Here is a 17,751-nt window from a genome sequence, read left to right as displayed (position 1 = left end):
GTATAAAAAAGTACTTTAAAATTTGAAGATCTTTCCATACAAACATTCTGAGGCATGACACATAGATTTTAAAAAAAGAAAACAACTTAAGTAGAATGCAGGGAATATAACCTCTGTGAATTGGTACTACTAATATAATTAATGTGTAAGTCCAGAAGGACAGAGAACGTATCTGTGTCAATGCTTGCTGTTGAATCCTCAATGTTTAATAAATAGTGGGTTCCAATTTAGCGTATTTTACATAATAATGTTTGGGAGATAATGTAATTTTATTTTTTGATATATTTTCTCCTTGGTTTTTTAGGTTCCACATAGTAGGACTGAAGGTTTAAAATCAAGGGAGCGGATTTCAGATGATATCATTATTTATGATGTTACTGATGATAATGCAGATGAAAATATCCCTGTTATTCCAGAAACTAATGAGGATGTTATATCTGATCCCTCCAAGTAAGGAGATTATGAAATAAAATTTATGAAAATGTTGATTACTTTTCTTACTATAGAGTTAACTGTATTTTGCCATGTGTAATGCACACTGCGATCTTAATGCTATACATGTATAATGCACATCCTTAGCACTACTTATATATAAGTGCACATCCTTACTTTTCTCTCAAATATTTGGGCATTATAAAAAATTTGGGCATTAAGTGTGCATTATACTCAGCAAAATATGGTAAAAAACCACATACTCCTTTCCCTTCCCAGAGAAAAGACTCCCCAACAACAAAATAAAGAGAATTCTGATTTTTTCATTTTTTAGTTAAATACCTTTAATTGATGCTTTGTGGCCTTATATCATATGAACTATCAATATTTGTTTTTAAGATACTTTCCCAAGAAGTTTAAGCATTCAGAGGTGTGGTTTGGGGAGAGAATTTCCAAGGAGAAAGAATGGGGAGAATTGATTTATTGAATTGGTCTGAAAATGTAATTGGTTCTTTCTTGTATTGCTGACCTAGCTGTAGCCAGTACCCTGATATTGTCATTGTTGAAGATGACAATGAAGATGAGTATGCACCTGTCATTCAGAGTGGAGATCAGAATGAACCAGCTAGAGAGACCCTAAGTTCTAGCAGTGATGGCACTAGCCCTCTCATGTCCAGTGCCGTCCAGCTCAATGGCTCGTCCAGTCTGACTGCAGAAGATCCTGTGACCATGATGGATTCCATTTTAAATGATAACATCAATCTTTTGGGAAAGTAAGTGCTCATCTAGGTGGCTAAGTTTGTGTGCATTGTTTACTTCACATATTCTCTCTCTCTTTGATCTTCCTTTCATAGTATGAATGAACACATGTAGTCTGCCTTTCTTTGTTTTGGTCAGGGCTGAGCTTCACGAATGCTGTTTTGAGAAGGATTTAATCATCCCAAGAGCAGTGTTGGGATTTTCTTGGTAGTTCCTCAGAATATTTTTAACAAAATAGTTGTGTGAATGTCTATAACGTATGTGTGATTGTATTATACTAGTTTATATCAGGACTATGGAATAACCTACCTCTATTAAGGGACTTACTGATAGCATAAGAAAACCAGAAATTAGTTCCAATGACAGGTAATAGGAGGTTAAATATTTAATTTATAATGTAAAGGAAAGAGAAATCAGGCTGTATTGCTGCTGAACCTTTTTTCTGTAAACACTAAAGCTTTGTATGCAGGTTGTAGGTTCTTGGTTAACTGAATTTTCAGGAATTTCCAGTATTGAATAGGATCTGTTAAGGTTAAAAATTGGTAAGGATTCAGCAATTTCTGGGAATGTTTTGCTTAGCTAGATTGCAATGTAATTTTAAACATAAAAAAACAAGAAAACCTAATTGATTTTTTATTTCGATTTTTTCCCTTAGGGTTGAGCTGTTGGATTATCTTGACAGTATCGATTGCAGTTTAGAGGACTTCCAAGCCATGCTGTCAGGAAGACAGTTTAGCATAGACCCAGATCTCCTGGTTGATGTAGGTACTTTGAATAATCTTTGTTGTCCTAGCAGTTTGTGTGTCTTACGTATATTATTTCTAAGTCTGTACATCATTTTCTTGTATTCTACACTTGGTTTTGCATTTTCTCTTTTTTTAAATCAGTGTGAATGGTTTTGTGTATCAGAAAGATTGAACAGATGGATTCAGGACAGAAAAGATGGTCATAACTACCCATTTCTGAGTAGCAGTTCAGTTAATCCCCATATAGCAACATATCAACTCTGTTCAACATTAGTATCTAGGTCTTGTCTATACTTGTTGCTGTATTATGTTTTGCTGTAGGATAAATTGTCTGAATAGAAATTGGTGGAAATTAGTAATAGAAATATGTAGCCAGGAAATAGTACGAAGATACTTCTTAGCTTTGGGGATTGTTTTCCACTCAAATATATTATACTAGCTATATTTTTAAGGTTTTTATGTCCTATGCACTAAGTTTTCCCTGCTCTAGTCCCTACCACCACCACCTCTGTGAACTTGACTCCAATGTTGTCTGGTTTGTGAGTCTTTATTTACTACCATTTCTGGCACTAACCACCTTTCTTCTTCTCTTCCCTTGTGTGCCTATCACCTCTCCCTTCCTTACCTAAGCTTTTTTTTTTTTTTACCAAAGTTTCCATTGTGGCCTGCTTCCATCCATATGAAACTGGTTCTCTCCTCATTTTCATTTCCTGTTGTGAACATGTTTCTGTCTGTTGAAAGCTTTGTTTGGTCCTTTTTTGGCAATTTTTTAATTAAAATGCAGCTTCTCTCACATCAAGATTGTACAGTCTTGTCCTTCTAAGAGCTTCTCAGTGAGGCTAAAGGAATTAGTCTTGTCTTAACCCCGTAGTCTAATTTTACCACCTTATCCCTCTGCTTCTCATCAGTCTTTATGTGACAAGACTTCATCGTCGTATCAGTGCCTCAAAGGATAGATTTCACTGTCTTTGAAGATTTCCTTCCATGCTGACCTGTGTTATGATTTTAAGTGAATTCAACATCCATGTTAATGTCCTGCTTCAGTAGGTTAATAGTAACTTAACTGTCCTTGATTCTGTTAGTCTTTGCCCCACTCTGAATCTGGGAACCTTCCAGCATATCAGTCTCTTCGATTACTAAGAAAAAAAATAAAATCCCATAATTCTAATCCTCTACCAACCCTCGCAGTCTTCAACTAGGTTATTTTAATTCAACTTTGGAGCATTTATCACACTTGTTTTTCTCCATGACCATGTCCAGCCAACTGTTTTCACACCCTAAGGATAATTCACCCTGCCCTGGTCCTCTCATGAGATGTGGAATCTCATCTTAGAAGAAGTACTTACTTCCTCTTTGAAGCCAATTTGTACACCTGCTCCTGCCTGTCTCTTTTTCTATTTCTATCCTTGGTCTTTCCCCATTTACCTTCAATAGGTACAGATCTTACCCATCTTTAAAGACATTTTGATGTGTTATGCTCTTTTACCATTCTGCTTTTCTAAACAAGTGGCTATCTTTGTTTCTTCTTTTCTACTCTTTATTTCTTTTGAAACCCTGTATTGTTTTACTTATTTACTCTAGGCCTGTTCTGCCTTGATTTATTCATAAAGAGTAGGCTGTGATTTTTGCCCCCAAATTAGGTCACTGGGCTAGCAGGAGAAGGTTTGCATTGAATTGGATTTGGATTCCATTTTTGTTTCATCTTAGTTAACTGCACTAGCTATGTGATTATTAATCTTGGGAAAGTTAACCTCTCTTCCCAGTTTGCCCATCTATAAAATGTAGCTAATGCCTTGAAGGGCCATTGTAAGAATTAAAGTAATTAATAGTATTATTAGTAATACTAATGTTCCTAAATCAGTATTTTACCAAAATCAACTTATTCTGTTGATTTTAGAAGCTCTGGGACCTTTGTTCTTTTCCTATCTTCCTAAACATTCTCCATTTCCTCTAGAAACTTCTCTTTTTCCTGCTGGCTTGTACTTGTTTATTTTCCTCAAAGTACTTGGTCTTTTATCCTCTTTCATTTTCTCTACATCTTTTTCTGCCATTCCTGAAGGGATTTGTACGTGTAGGATTGCTGTCTTCCAGGTCTTAATATTTTTTAAAATAAACTTTTTCCTGAAGTCTACCATGCCTTAGAGAAAAAATATTAGATCTTGCCTTATATTAATTCTGTTTAACACCAAGCATTTATTTTCTAAACTAGATGCTGTTTTCAGCTTTTTAAATTTTCCATTCTTGCCTCTCATTCAAGACCTTCATAATAGAATATAATTCAAAGATGAGTTTATCTTGAATTATGTGCTGTTGTCATAAATTAAAAATTTACCCATGGGTTTGCCTTGTTGTCTGAGATGGCAAAGATGATAAAGACATGAATAAGTGTGCTGAAGAGTTCATGGGTTCTCTCTGCAAAGTTTAGTACTGTGACCCATTGTGGAGTCATAAAATTCAACCAACCATGTCTGCTCATGTATGATCTACTTTTTTTTCTAGTTCATACTATAAATCTGCTGGGAATACATGAAGGTATTCCTGAGTCAATGTGTAGGGGGAGTAGAGCAAAGAATGAGTGAGGATCTTAACACTGTTGGCCCTCTTTAGATTCCACTCTCAGTAGGGACAAATGTGGTCAGGTCTCTAAGGCAGTGCAAGCTGAACTGGCGGAGATTAGCAGTCACATACAGCTCTCAAGGAACTAAATCTCCTCATGCATCAGTATGTGATATGACAGGGGAAACAGTTAATGAATGAAAAGGAAGAGCTGGGGATATTTTTAGGTCTGTGAATGTGGAACTTTGAGAGGAGTCAATGTCTAGACAGGATAGAGGGAATTTGCCTGTGGCTTCTGCATTACATTCTGTCCTAGGAACTATTTTGGTGTGCTCATTCTGTTAAAATGCTTTAATTGCCCTATTTCATTGCTTAGTCCATTCCCAAAGCTTTTAAAGCCAACAGAATATGGTCTTATCTCCTGGTTGGCCATTCTTTACTTTTTGAACCTTGTGTATACAACTCACTATTCGACTCAGAACTTCTTTGTCATTTGGACTGGTCATCTTATTCTTCGTTGTTGATAATGTTATAACCATGTATTCTTCCCTCCGTCCTCTCCTTTCTAGATCCTAACCAGCCCCAGGGACTGACTGATAATGTTACATAGCTTCGTCCAGACTTTTTGTTTATCTTGTGTATGTATATGTGTTTGTGTCTGTGTGTTTTCCTTCTTTTGTTCTCTTAACTCCTTAGTACTTTTGAGCTCTGCCATCCATTATTATTATTATGCTGGATTGTAACTGACCATGTGTTGTTATTTGATGTTGTGCCTATTTTGTCTTTTAGATTGTAAGCTCCTGAAGAGCAGGAGTAGTGTCTTCATTTTATATTGTTTATGATGTCAAGTATTTCTTATATGGTTAATAAATCCATGAAATGAATGACTTTGAAACTTACGACAAACAAAAGTTGTGTCTGTGAACTGGCTGAACAGAGGAGAGCAGTAAGCAGTGGTCTTAGTGTCTACAATTTCCCTTGCTAGATGAGGTGAAAACCAACAAGAAGGTATGCCATTTGTATTCTAGGAGCCACTGTCACAGAGCAGATTCTATAAATTTATCACATAATAGCAAATGGTCAGTGAAGGCTTAGTGTCAGGACAAGGAACACAGTCCTGTTTGCCACTTAAGGCGTATTTAGGGAGAAGAAAAATAAAATGAAGGGAGAGGGAAGCTGTAGAAAACCACAGTTTGTCTCAAATGGTTACTTTATAGTTTTATAGAGAAATCTGTACAACATCTAATGCATGAGCTAACTTGCTCTGATTTGTTTGTTTCTCTTTCTGCTTCCCTGCTTTACTCTTCCAAATTTATTTTATTGTATAGAAACTTCTAGTACAGGAGCTACATCTCTTCACCCAACATGGCTGTATAAAAATTTGAACACAGTTAGTTTTTTAAAAATATTTTTAAACTTATCTTTCTTGTTTGGTCTTTCAGCTTTTCACTAGTTCTGTGCAGATGAATCCCACAGATTACAGCAATAATACAAAAGTAAGTTTTAATTCATGTTGCTCAGGACCCATAGCTATAAGAATCTGAAAACACTCCTAGTAAGTAGAGAGCAGTGTCACTCCCAGTTACAAAGCATTTTATCTTCTGATCTAGTATGTGTGAACAAGATAGTAAAATTTAAGATGAAAAATTAGCTTCTGGTTTTGGGGTGGATCATTGCTCAGTTTTACTGGTACTTGTATGATTAACTACCAGTATGAAATCAGCCCTCAGAGTGCTGGCAGATCTTGTAATTAAACTTGGCATGTTCAGGTATGTCACCGAAATATCTTATTAAAATATGATTTCTTTATGTTTTATGTGCTTGATTTTACATTCTCATTCCTTCAGTAAACTTCTCAGCATTTTAAATTGAGAATTAGCTTGCACACATATTCTTAAATAAGTTTCCTCATTTTATTACAATATAGTAAAAGCTCAGGGATTTGTAGGGACTTTAGATAAGGTAAATTGAAACAAAGTATGGCTTTTAGACTTCTTTAAGTAATGGTTTTTGTTATTTTTTTAAAGGTATAACAACTCCGGTTGGGATTAGCACATGTTAACAAGAAATTCTTTGAAACTAGTTTTTCATTAGTAAAAAGGATAAGTTGAGGTTGTTAGAGCAGACATTTAGAAATCATTATTTTACTTCGTACTGTTTATTGTCTTGAATAGGTATATGCTATGTTTTTCTTATATTTATACCACATTGTTTAGTAATCCCCGTTTTTTATTGATTACAAAGGTGAATCAAATATTATACAGTCCAAATATAAACTCATATCAACTAAATGAGTGATTACAGTAATGGGATTGTAATTTTTCTCACTACTGTCATGTGTGAGGATAGACTAACCAGATTTTTGCATTTTCAAAGTTACAGCCTGGGTAATAGGAGTTGAAAGAAGTTGTGAACTTTTGAACCAGAAAGTTTACTGAACATTCGGTTTTGGCTGATTTATGTTAGGGGTTGGCATATTTTTTTCTGTAAAGACCAGCTAGTAAATATTTTTGGTTTTGCAGTCCATATGTTCTCTGTCATGTCTACTCAGCTTTGTGCAGAAGTAGCCACAGGTAGTACTTTAAAGAACGAGTATAGCTGTGTTCCCGTAAAACTTTATTTGCAAAAGTAGATGGTATGCTGTGTTTGGCATGTATACCGTAGTTTGTGTAGGTTTATGTTACAAGATTCTGTGGACCATCTCAGCACTATGTTTTAGTAAATATATTATTGAATGTTAGACCTTAAGTTGAATGATCCCATATCATGCATTTATTAATGAATGTAATATACTGTTTATTTATTGCTTAGACATTTGAGTTATTCTTTATTCTTAGCTCTCCTCCCTATGCCAAAAACCAGTAGCTTAAATACAGTTTTCAGAAATAGCTTTAAAACAGCAAATTGCATATTACTTCAAAATACTGTAGAAAAATTAAATTTGAGAGTGACTTTTCATTATAGTTCTAGAATTTAGATTGTTTTCAAATAATTGGCACATCCACTCTTATCCCCTTGCTTATTTAGGTATTACATGACATGGATTACAACACTCTTTCCAAGTAAATGGGGACACGTTATACTTCTCAGTACAGAAATCTAGGTGGCCACTACTAATGGATAAGAATTTGCATGGGAGCTGAAACCTGTTTGTTATCTGGGTTCTTATATGTTTTATATTAACAGCAGTGTCATTCTTGAAAAATACATATTTTTAGGAAGTCTAAAAATAAAAATTCTGTTACTGCTTTAATGTTTATTGTAAATGCTAAATGAGAAATATTTTAATGTAAATTTTTGGAAAGGTATTAAGTTTTTACTGTATGTTGGTGTTTTTATTCTCTCTGAATCCTGGAAACTTTTACTGCTTTATTTTTTTATGAATATCAGGGGAATTATAGGAATTAGTATGTTTATTACACCATGTCTACCTAACCAGCATGCAGATATCTGGGACTTAAGGCTATTTACGAGAAATTGTGAACCTCTGCAGCTCACTCTGAACATCGTTGGAAAGAGCACTGAAGAATTTAACAGCATTAGAGATTTAATTCCCTTAAAATCAGGTGTAAGAAGAGAAGACACTGGTTGAAAGAAGCAATTTAAATGACAGGAAAGAACTGAAGGAGCCACATAAAGGAAATGAAGAACCACTTTAACTTTGAGGCTTCCAAATACAGGGATGAATAGTTTTAGGATGCTACTGTGTTATCCTCAACTAATCTAAGTATGTTCATTTACTCTGTGAATGAAGAGAAATGTCTAGTACATTTTTAATGAAAACTGTTTAAAATTAGTTTAAAAATTACCTAATTACAAGGAATCTTGACTTAGTCCCATCTTTTATCCTTGACAGATTGTCTATTCTACTGTTGTAATGTTCCCTCCTTTTCATACTTTTCATCCTAGTTCAAGGTCTTTGTTTCACCCACTTAATGACAGAAATAGTTTTCTTAACCATTCTTGTTGCCTCTATTCAGATCTTTCCTGATGCTTCTCCTTCCCATATTTTCCAGATAATAAACCAATATTCACGTACCAGTTTTTATGTTTTGCTAGTTTCAGAAATATATAAAATATGAAAAAGTATTATGTTATTTTTCTTTTAGTCCGAGAATAAAGGATTAGAAGCTACCAAGAACAATGTAGTTCAGCCAGTCTCAGAAGAGGGAAGAAAATCTAAACCCAAAACAGGTAGGTATAAATGTAGTGTACCAGTTTCTATAGAATTTTAAAATTAGGAATACTGCCCTAGCTGGGCAGCTTGGTTGGAGTACAGTCCCCATACGCCAAGGTTGTAGATTTGATCTCTGATCAGGGCACATACAAGAAACAACCAATTTATATGCATAAAGAAGTGGAACAACAAATTGATGCCTCTGTCTCTTTCTCCCTCTCCCTTTCTTTTTCTAACATAGAATAAAATAAAATTAGGAGTCTTACATAGGAACTAATGCATACCAATGAAATTCTTGCCAGACTTAACAATAGAACACAGAGTGTGCTGGTCTCATTTTTATGCATAATGTGTCAAGGTTCCATCATACATAGAAAATTGAATTGGTGAGGTAATAGTTTTTAAAATTTAAGTTGTGTTTTTGTGTTGTTTTTCTATTTTAACTTTATGAGAACTGAATAACACCATTTCATTTTTTAAAGATTTTTTTTATTTTTTAGAGATGGGGAAGGAAGGGAGAAAGAGAGGAAGAGAAACATTGATGTATGAAAAGAAACATTCATTGGTTGCTTCTTGTACACCAACTGGTGGCCTAGCCTGCAATCCAGGAATGTTCCCTGGCTGGAATTGAACCTGCAACCCTTTGGTTCGCAGGCCAGCATTCAGTCCACTCAGCCACACCAGCCAGGGCAACCCTCATTTCTTAATTGTTGAATAAAAGACTATATACTTTCCTGACTTGAACATTTTTTAATGTTTAATGTTCAATGTTTACAGACAAATACCTGATTTCTTGTTTTGCTGGGTTAGTAATTGCATATGTGCACATCTCTGTTTCTGTTTATTCTATCATCTTGAACTCTATAAGGTGGGGATAAAAATGCTATTTTCTAATCTTTGTTATAGATAAACAGCTTATCCAGTACACAGCCTTTCCACTGCTTGCATTCCTGGATGGGAACCCTGCTTCTACTGTTGAACAGGGAAGCACAGCATCATCAGAAGTTATGTCCACTGTAGAGAAACCCATAGAAGTTGATGAGCTTCTGGATAGCAGCCTGGACCCAGAACCAACCCAAAGTAAGCTTGTTCGTCTCGAACCATTGACAGAAGCCGAAGCTAGTGAAGCCACACTGTTCTATTTATGTGAACTTGCTCCTGCACCTCTTGATAGTGATATGCCACTTTTAGATAGTTAAATTTCCAAGAAGTGGACTCTACATGTACATATTCATCAAAATGATGAACTATTTATTTTAAAGTATTATTTGGTACCTTTTTTTGTAAATTGCTTTCGTTGTTTAATTGGATACTGTGGAATCAAAAGCACCTTTTGCTTTTCTCACTAACCACACACTCTTGCAAAGCTTTCAGATGTTACTCAGCTATGTAGGTACACAAGATTTAATGCACATTATTGGCATATCTTTAACTTGGATTCAGATGGGCATTTTTCTCCAGTTGTAGAAATTTGAATTATTTTTTATATATATGCCCATTAACCCCAGTTATTAAACTTTTGTTTGTTTTACTTGTTTGATGCTGTCTGTCTGCATTGAGTGTAGTCACTAAAATTAATGGTAGAACTACTAAAACTTTCTCTGTTCCAATTACTTTTACTAAATATTTTTCACTTGGCTTATTTCTAAAACTGGGAACATAAAGTGCCTGTATCTTGTAAAACTTCATTTGTCTCTCCTGATTCAGAGAAGTTCATTCATGTTCAACAGGAAAGGCAAAGAATGCATACATGAGTGCTTGCTGTCTGATACGGTTCCAGTTATGTCTACATAGAAGTGGGTGGGGATGGCGTCGGCCCAGTCCACCTAGTTGGGCTAGTTTTAAGTACAAGTTTTTTGGTTTGTTTTTTTGAACCATATTTAGTAAAATAAATATAATGAATGTTGCATACTAGTGTCTGTTATGTGTTTTCTTTAGAGGTGACACTCACATGAATTACACCACAATCTTTGTGCCTCATCCTAAAAGATAGCCTGTGTATTGCAATAAGGAGAAGTATAAAGTTTCTGAACTTAGTGTTTTATATTTCTTTGTTCAAAAATTATAGTTGCTTTCTTACTATGTTTTTAATAAAGAACTAAGAGAAGTATGCCTCTCATTGTTCCAAATATGTAAAGAACATTATCACTGGATAAGGGCTTACAGTTTTTGCCCTCCAAAAAGATGAGAGATTTTCAAATCACTTTCTCTCTTTGGAACAGATGCTCAGAGGATTATTGAGACTGCACGCAAAACAAGGCCACCTTTTTCTTTTATCACTTAAAGATTCAGGCAGAGTGCTGGAAGCCATACAGTTAATATCTGAATATATTACAGGGCTACTTGAGGAATTACAGAGATGGTTTCCCTATTGGGCATATTCTGTTTCTTAATGCCTTGGAATTTCTCTATCATGTAAAAATTCACAGTAAAGCCTAGCACAGAGGGATAGTAAACCTTTTCTTAGCATATCCTAAAATACTTAGACAGTGGGATCTTGGTTAACTAATTAAAGACTTCAGAACAGTTTTCTGCATAAGTTTTTCATAGACGTTTTCAGGTGAAAGGAGTTGAAAGACTGAAAGGAGAGAGAACTTCAGAGATGATTGTTTCTCTTCCCTTCCTCATTGTGGGATATGATCACATTTCTTCTCCTTGGAGACATATTGGAGCTTTGGAAGTATTCTAAAAATGTTTTTGAAAGACTTTATTCACCTAGTAATTTTAGGTTGACATTTTAAGGTTTTTTCATCTAAAGTTTGATAATTCAAATGAATTTAGGATGTTAATGACTACTATTTTAAAAAAGTTATCAGGTGTTTCTTTTAAATGTAACTAAAATAATCTAAATACCAGAGTGATTTCTTATATTTCACCATTCATTTCACTTCCTCAAAGTATTTTACCCTATTTTTATTATGCACAAAAGTCATGCAATGAAAGATGTCATCACACTTCTCTACAACTAAATTTGAAATTGTTTTCTGTACGCTTAAAATTCTAAGTGTTAAAAAAGTCTTCAGTTATAAATACATGGTTAATCAAAACAAATATATGTAGCAGAGAATGTTAACTGATTGACAAACCATTTTCCCTTCCCATCATGATCGTGCAGTTAGGTTATTTCCACCTTTGTAAATCAGGGTAGCTCTGTAACTGAGTTCTGATAAATCAAAGAGAAGTGATGCATAGAACTTCCAGGTTTGGTCTGTGAAAGCCTTCCTCATGCAGTCATCCTTGCCCTTTACTCACCCACCAACTTCATGCAGAGGAGTGTGTAGCTTCCAACATACACTTAAGAAGGAGGAAACTTGGCTTCTGGAGTCAGTTTAGAGGAGAGCCACCCCTCCTGTAGACCCATGAAGTCTAACGTGGGAACTCAGTCGTGAGCTCTGGTAAGGGGGCAACAAACTTACGTTCTTTCTCCCTCTGAATTTTCTTTGTTTGACTTATTACAGTTTTAGTGTTCACTAGTATACAGTCCAAATTTTGATGAACTGTTACTCAACAAAAATTTTTTATCAGAAGTACATCTTTTAATGGATGAACAGATCTTGAGTTTCTTCCCTATTTTTTAAAATTCAGAGAATAATGTCAACATAGTAAGATCAATTTTATTCTTATTTTTTGCTCTTATAAATGTAAAGTCCTAAGAAACTTAGTTTTGTAACAAAAATCAGATTGAAATTGAAGGATTTTTTTACTGACGTTGTCATTCAATTCTTTGAACAACTAGAATATATACCAGAATTCACTATTACGAAGTTTTTTTAAAGTCATTTTATCAGCTGGTAACTTAATTACATCATCTTCTAATTTTTGAGAGGAACTCAATAGAAAACATCAGAATTACAGAAAGTTTTTTTGTTTACAAGTCATTTTTAAAAATATAAGTGTAGTAGGTATATATTTTAGTTGTACCATATGGTGATTCGGTGTTTTGAGAAGTTTACAATGTGACCGGCTCACTAATTCTAGTGATCATCTGTCACTGTGTTAACTTAGCACAATATTATTGACTATATGCCCTTCCGCCTTTTCCACCCATTCTCTCATCTCCTCCCCCTGGGTAACCAACCATCCCTTCGGTCTGTTTTTATTTTGTTTGTTCGTTTTTGTTTAGATTCTACATACAAATGAACAATTACACAGTCACTCTCTTTCACACCAATATTTAAAATTATTTCTGCTTATTTAGATTTTATCCAAATGCCTTGGTAAGATTCAGAATGGATGAAAGGTCTGTCAGTTTTGTCTAATGTGAGAAGAATAATTGTTAAGGAGGATAAAGCCTTGTCCTGAGGCAATCTGGGAACTGATTCCTTTAAAAATAATTCAGCTTGTGTTTATCAGAGAAAGTGTGTACTATTTGGAAAACGAGTATCACCATATGAAGACACTCAGTTGAGAGGCTACACATCTGTGTCCCACCTCCAACTTTCTCATGCCTCCTTTGAGGAGATGCAGTAGGAAGTAGCTTGTGAATTACAGAGCTAACTGTTCCACTTAGGGTGTCACTACTCAGGTCCTCAAATACCATTTGGTTTAGTGTGGTTTCATTATAACGATAAGGAAATCAATTCCCAGCTGGGGCCCCTGTGCAGTTTGCGTGTTTTCTCCATATCTTTGTGGGTTTCTTCCAGGACTCCTTTCCTCCCACATCCGCACAAGGTGAATCACCCTAAATTGTGTCAGTTGAGTGAGTGTGTGTGTCCCGCAATTCGTGTTCTGTCCAGGGAACCACAATGCCCTAAGCTGCTGGAATAGCCTCTGGCCACCTGCAACGCTGAACTGGAATAAGTGTATTGGAAATCATCTTGTGTTTTATACATCCATTTAAGAAAGGGTAATAAAAATATTTATTTCAGTGTTGATCCTGAAGTGTTTTGGGTCTTCCTTTAGAATTTTGGTGTTTTTGTGACCAGAAATATGCCAGAACTCAACTCTTGCTTTCAACTCACCAGTGGTGAAGTTTTGTTTTATCAAGTCAGTGTTTGAGAACCTATAGGTGATGTTAAGAGATTTACTCTGTTTCATACACATGGCATACCCAGGAGTTGAGGCTGAAGTGCGAGGAGGTCTGCACACTGGGAAAAAAGTCACTATGATGAGCATACATAGAATGCTGCATTTAAGAATTAGTACCTAGCCCTTTGTTTCAAGCATACATGAAATATTTTTTGAGAACAGGTTGCATATTAGGCAACAAAGGAAATTAACACATTTCAAGGAATTGGTAACAGGCTACAATACAAGCAAGCTAGACCTTGATAGTTTTGAGGAATACTGGCCTGATCCGTTATGTCCTCAATGGGGGGGGGGGGGGGGGGGGGGGGGGGGTTTNGCGGGGGGGGGTTACCTGATGCTTTTTCCATGATTAGACTGGGGTTAGGGATTTTGGAAAGACCAGAGGTGAAGTGCCACTTTCAGCATATGAGGGGGACCCCCTCTCCCCCCAGAAAACCAGAACCATCTTCTAGAGGGCAGGCCCATGGTAACACAGGCTTCTCCTGCAAGTGCCCTAGGAACCCATCTGTAGCAGTTACCCCAGTGAGAGGCTGCATTCAGCTTCAAGGGGGGGTGGTTTTTAAGACTCTTCAGTGTGTTTGTCCATTTCATGATAGGTGACTTAATGAGCACACCTGCTCACACTGTGCTGAATGTGAGCAGTTTTTGACCAAAAACAGCATGACCCCCATGCCCCAACCTCTCTATTCACCTGATCTCACCCCAATCGACTTTTTGTTTCTTCAATTAAAAAAGTCTTCTAAGAAACATTTTGCCAGTGTGGAAGAAGGGAAACAAAAAGCAGCAGAAGCACCTTTTGGCATCAAAATCAATGAGTTCAAGAACAAGATCAGTAGAAGAAAGTCTCAATAGGTGTATTGCATCAAATGGAGTACTGTGAACGTGACTGAAGTTTAAACATTTAAGAATACATTTAAATAAACAATTTCTCAAAACAAATTCCAGTATTTTTGCCCCCCCCACCCCCCATATATCAAAGGCACACATTATCAACCATTTTCAGTTAACCTTGACTCAGTAGACTAGAGTATCACAGGGAACATATCTGTGAGCCCGAAGGTTCTACAATACCTTCCATGCTGCCTCAAAAACAACCCAAGGATGACAAGACAGATAACTTGAGATATTCAGGGTCTTTTAAAAAATTTGATAAATTGAATCTAATCAAAATTACACACTTTCGGCGGCCAAGATGGAGGCATAGGTGGAAACACTGTACCTCTTCACACAACCAAGTTTAAAGACAACAAAGATTTAGTAAAAAAATGCAACCAAAACAGACAGAAAATTGAATTGTACTGCAGTCTGACAACGAATCATTCGGCCAGACCAATAAACCAGACAAAGGAGCAAGCAGTGAGACAGACTGCAAACCAGGGCCCCAGCAACGAGAATTAAAGCCTAAAAGCACCAACTGGAAAAACTTTTGGGGGGTTGAGGTGCCAGGAGAGGCTCCCAGGCTCGCAACTTGGGGAGACCCACAAGTTCCGGGAGGGTGCACAAGCCCACACACCCCGGAACCAGCACCAGAAGGGCCCAATTTGCTTGTGGGAAGCAGCAATGGGGACTGAAATCCAAGAGAGCGGAAAAAACGCTGTTGCCCCTCTCTGACCCGGCCCCCACATACAACATCACAACCTGGCGACCTGGGTTGCCCCGCCCTGGTGGCTCTGCACCTCATACATGACAGGGGCAAACAGACCAAAACATCATGGCTCAAGAAGAACAGCTCAAAGCCCCAGAGCCAATACTTCTGAGCGACCAGGAGATAGCCAACCTATCAGATGCACAGTTCAAAACACTGGTGATCAGGATGATACTCATAGAATTGGTTGATTTTGGTCACAAATTAGATGAAAAAGTGAAGGCTACACTAAGTGAAATGAAGCAAAATGCACAGGGAACCAACAGTGATGGAAAGGAAACTGGGACTAAAATCAATCAAGTGGACCAAGAGGAAGAAAAAAATGACCAAACAGAAAAGAATGAAGAAACAAGAATTTCAAAAAAAAATAGGAAGAGGCTTAAGAACCTCCAGGACATCTTTAGACATTCCAACATCCGAATTATAGGGGTAACAAGGGGAAAAGAAACAGCCACAGGTGGAAAACTTATTTGAACAAATTATTATAAAAAAGAACTCCCCCCCAATCTGGCAAAGGAAATAGACTTCCAGGAAGTCCAGGAAGCTCAGAGTCCCAAAGAAGATGGACCCAAGAAGGAACACACCAAGGCACATCATAATTACATTAGCCAAGATGAAAATGGAGAATCCTAGAAGCAGCAAGAGATAAGGGGACAGTCACCTACAAAGGAGTTCCCATCAGACTGTCAGTTGATTTCTCAAAAGACACCTTACAGGCAAGAAGGGGCTGGAAAGAAGTATTCCAAGTCACGAAATCCAAAGACCTACAGCCAAGATTGCTCTATCCAGCAACGCTTTCATGTAGAATGGAAGGGCAGATAAAGCACTTCTCAGATAAGGTCAAATTCAAGGAGTTCATCATCACCAAGCTCTTATTATATGAAATGTTAAAGGGACTTATCTAAGAAAAAGAAGATAAAAAGTATGAACAGTGAAAGGGCAGCAAACTCAGTTATTAACAACCACACCTAAAACAAAAGCAAACTAGACAGCTGGATCAGGAGCAGAACCATAGAAATGGAGATCACATGGAGGGTTAGCAATAGGGGAGTGGGAGGAGGAGAAGGAGGGGGGGGAAAGGTACAGAGAATAAGTAGCATAGATGGTAGGTAGAAAATAGGGGGGAAGGCAAGAATAGTAGGGGAAATAATAGAATCTAAAGAACTTAAGACACATGGACATAAACTAAAGGGGAGGAATGGTGGGGAAGGGGGTGTGCAGGGTGGAGGGGAATGAAGGGGGGAAATGGGACAACTGTAAAGGCATAATCAATAAAATGTATTTAAAAAATTATACACTTTCACTCTGCCTAAAACCCCTGTAAGAGGATGGATTTTTTTTAAAAAAAAAAGCTATAGACTGGGAGAAAATATTTGCAAACTATGTATCTGTAAAAGAACAAGTATCTAGAATATATGAACTCTCAAAACTCAACAGAAATTTAAAAATCCAATTAAAAAACAGCCAAATGACATGAAGAGACATTTTGCTGAAGAGGTCACAGGGATGGCAAATTTGCAGTGAAAAGGTACTCGACATTAGCCATTTGGGAAAAGCAAAATCATGATGAAATCACATTCTATCAGGACAGCTACAAGGAAGAAACACTGACATCAAAAAGAAACCAAACTGCTCACACATCAATGGTGTGAGTATGAAGTGCTGCTGTTGCCCTGGTGACCCATTCAGGTCATACCAATAGTTCACTCCTCTTTATAGTTAAATAGTCTCCCTAAACTAAACTTGTACACTAAAAGGTTCTTTAGAAGCATAACACCACTTTAATTACCTTTGAGATCTAACTTCAGGGGTTACTTTCAAAGGACCAAAAGAGTAAATTATCACCTTTAAAACAACTCGGTATTTCAAGGCAGAAAATGGTTGATTAACCCTCTAGTGCCAGGTTCTTTTATATATAAGAAGTAGGTCTGAGTATTATAGCCACCTAAATTTGAGTAGATAAAAAATTAATACACTGTACACTTTCTCTGAATTTATTTATTTTGAGATAGAATACAGTCATTCAAATCATGGAACACAGTATCAATACAGAATAAGGTTGGGGAATTAAGCTGTATTGTTACATTGCATTTAAATTAATAAATATCTTAAAAGAAGCAAATGTAAGTTTTTTTAAGGGATAAGATTAAGACGCTAATGACACAAGTTAACTAAGAGTTTCTAAGTTAGCTGTTACATACTGCTTAATATTTAAGATTATAACAATCTGTATATTTTATTTAGATGGCAGCAGACACAAAAGCATTTTAAACATCTTTGAACTGTGTAGTTAACTATAAGCAGTTTATTCTACAGCATTCTACCATTCTCGGGGCCCCAGTTTACAGGCAGGAGGCAAGATGGACACCAGCAATTCACAATGCACAAAGTACCCACCACTACTCAGG

At 36.4% G+C, this 17,751-nt stretch overlaps 1 protein-coding gene across 2 annotated transcripts in view; it reads left to right on the top strand.

Annotated features, from left to right (window-relative positions):
* The window catches only part of HSF2 (heat shock transcription factor 2), a 37,357-nt gene extending 26,577 nt beyond the window's left edge, over window positions 1–10,780 (top strand). Inside the window, exons 8-13 of one of the 2 annotated variants that reach the window (XM_037045839.1) lie at window positions 305–450; window positions 966–1,205; window positions 1,847–1,952; window positions 5,936–5,989; window positions 8,603–8,687; window positions 9,577–10,780. In XM_037045839.1, the coding sequence (XP_036901734.1) occupies window positions 305–450; window positions 966–1,205; window positions 1,847–1,952; window positions 5,936–5,989; window positions 8,603–8,687; window positions 9,577–9,869 (924 nt within the window). In that variant the 3' untranslated portion in view covers window positions 9,870–10,780. The remainder of the gene's footprint in view (window positions 1–304; window positions 451–965; window positions 1,206–1,846; window positions 1,953–5,935; window positions 5,990–8,602; window positions 8,688–9,576) is intronic. The other variant, XM_037045840.1, reaches the window with a different exon arrangement.
* The last annotated feature ends 6,971 nt before the right edge of the window (window positions 10,781–17,751 follow it).

The sequence above is a fragment of the Sturnira hondurensis genome, unplaced genomic scaffold, assembly GCF_014824575.4.
Source record: "Sturnira hondurensis isolate 20B ecotype Veracruz unplaced genomic scaffold, ASM1482457v3 Scaffold0004474, whole genome shotgun sequence".
Lineage (NCBI taxonomy): Eukaryota > Metazoa > Chordata > Mammalia > Chiroptera > Phyllostomidae > Sturnira > Sturnira hondurensis.
This window is presented reverse-complemented; position numbering and strand designations above follow the sequence as displayed.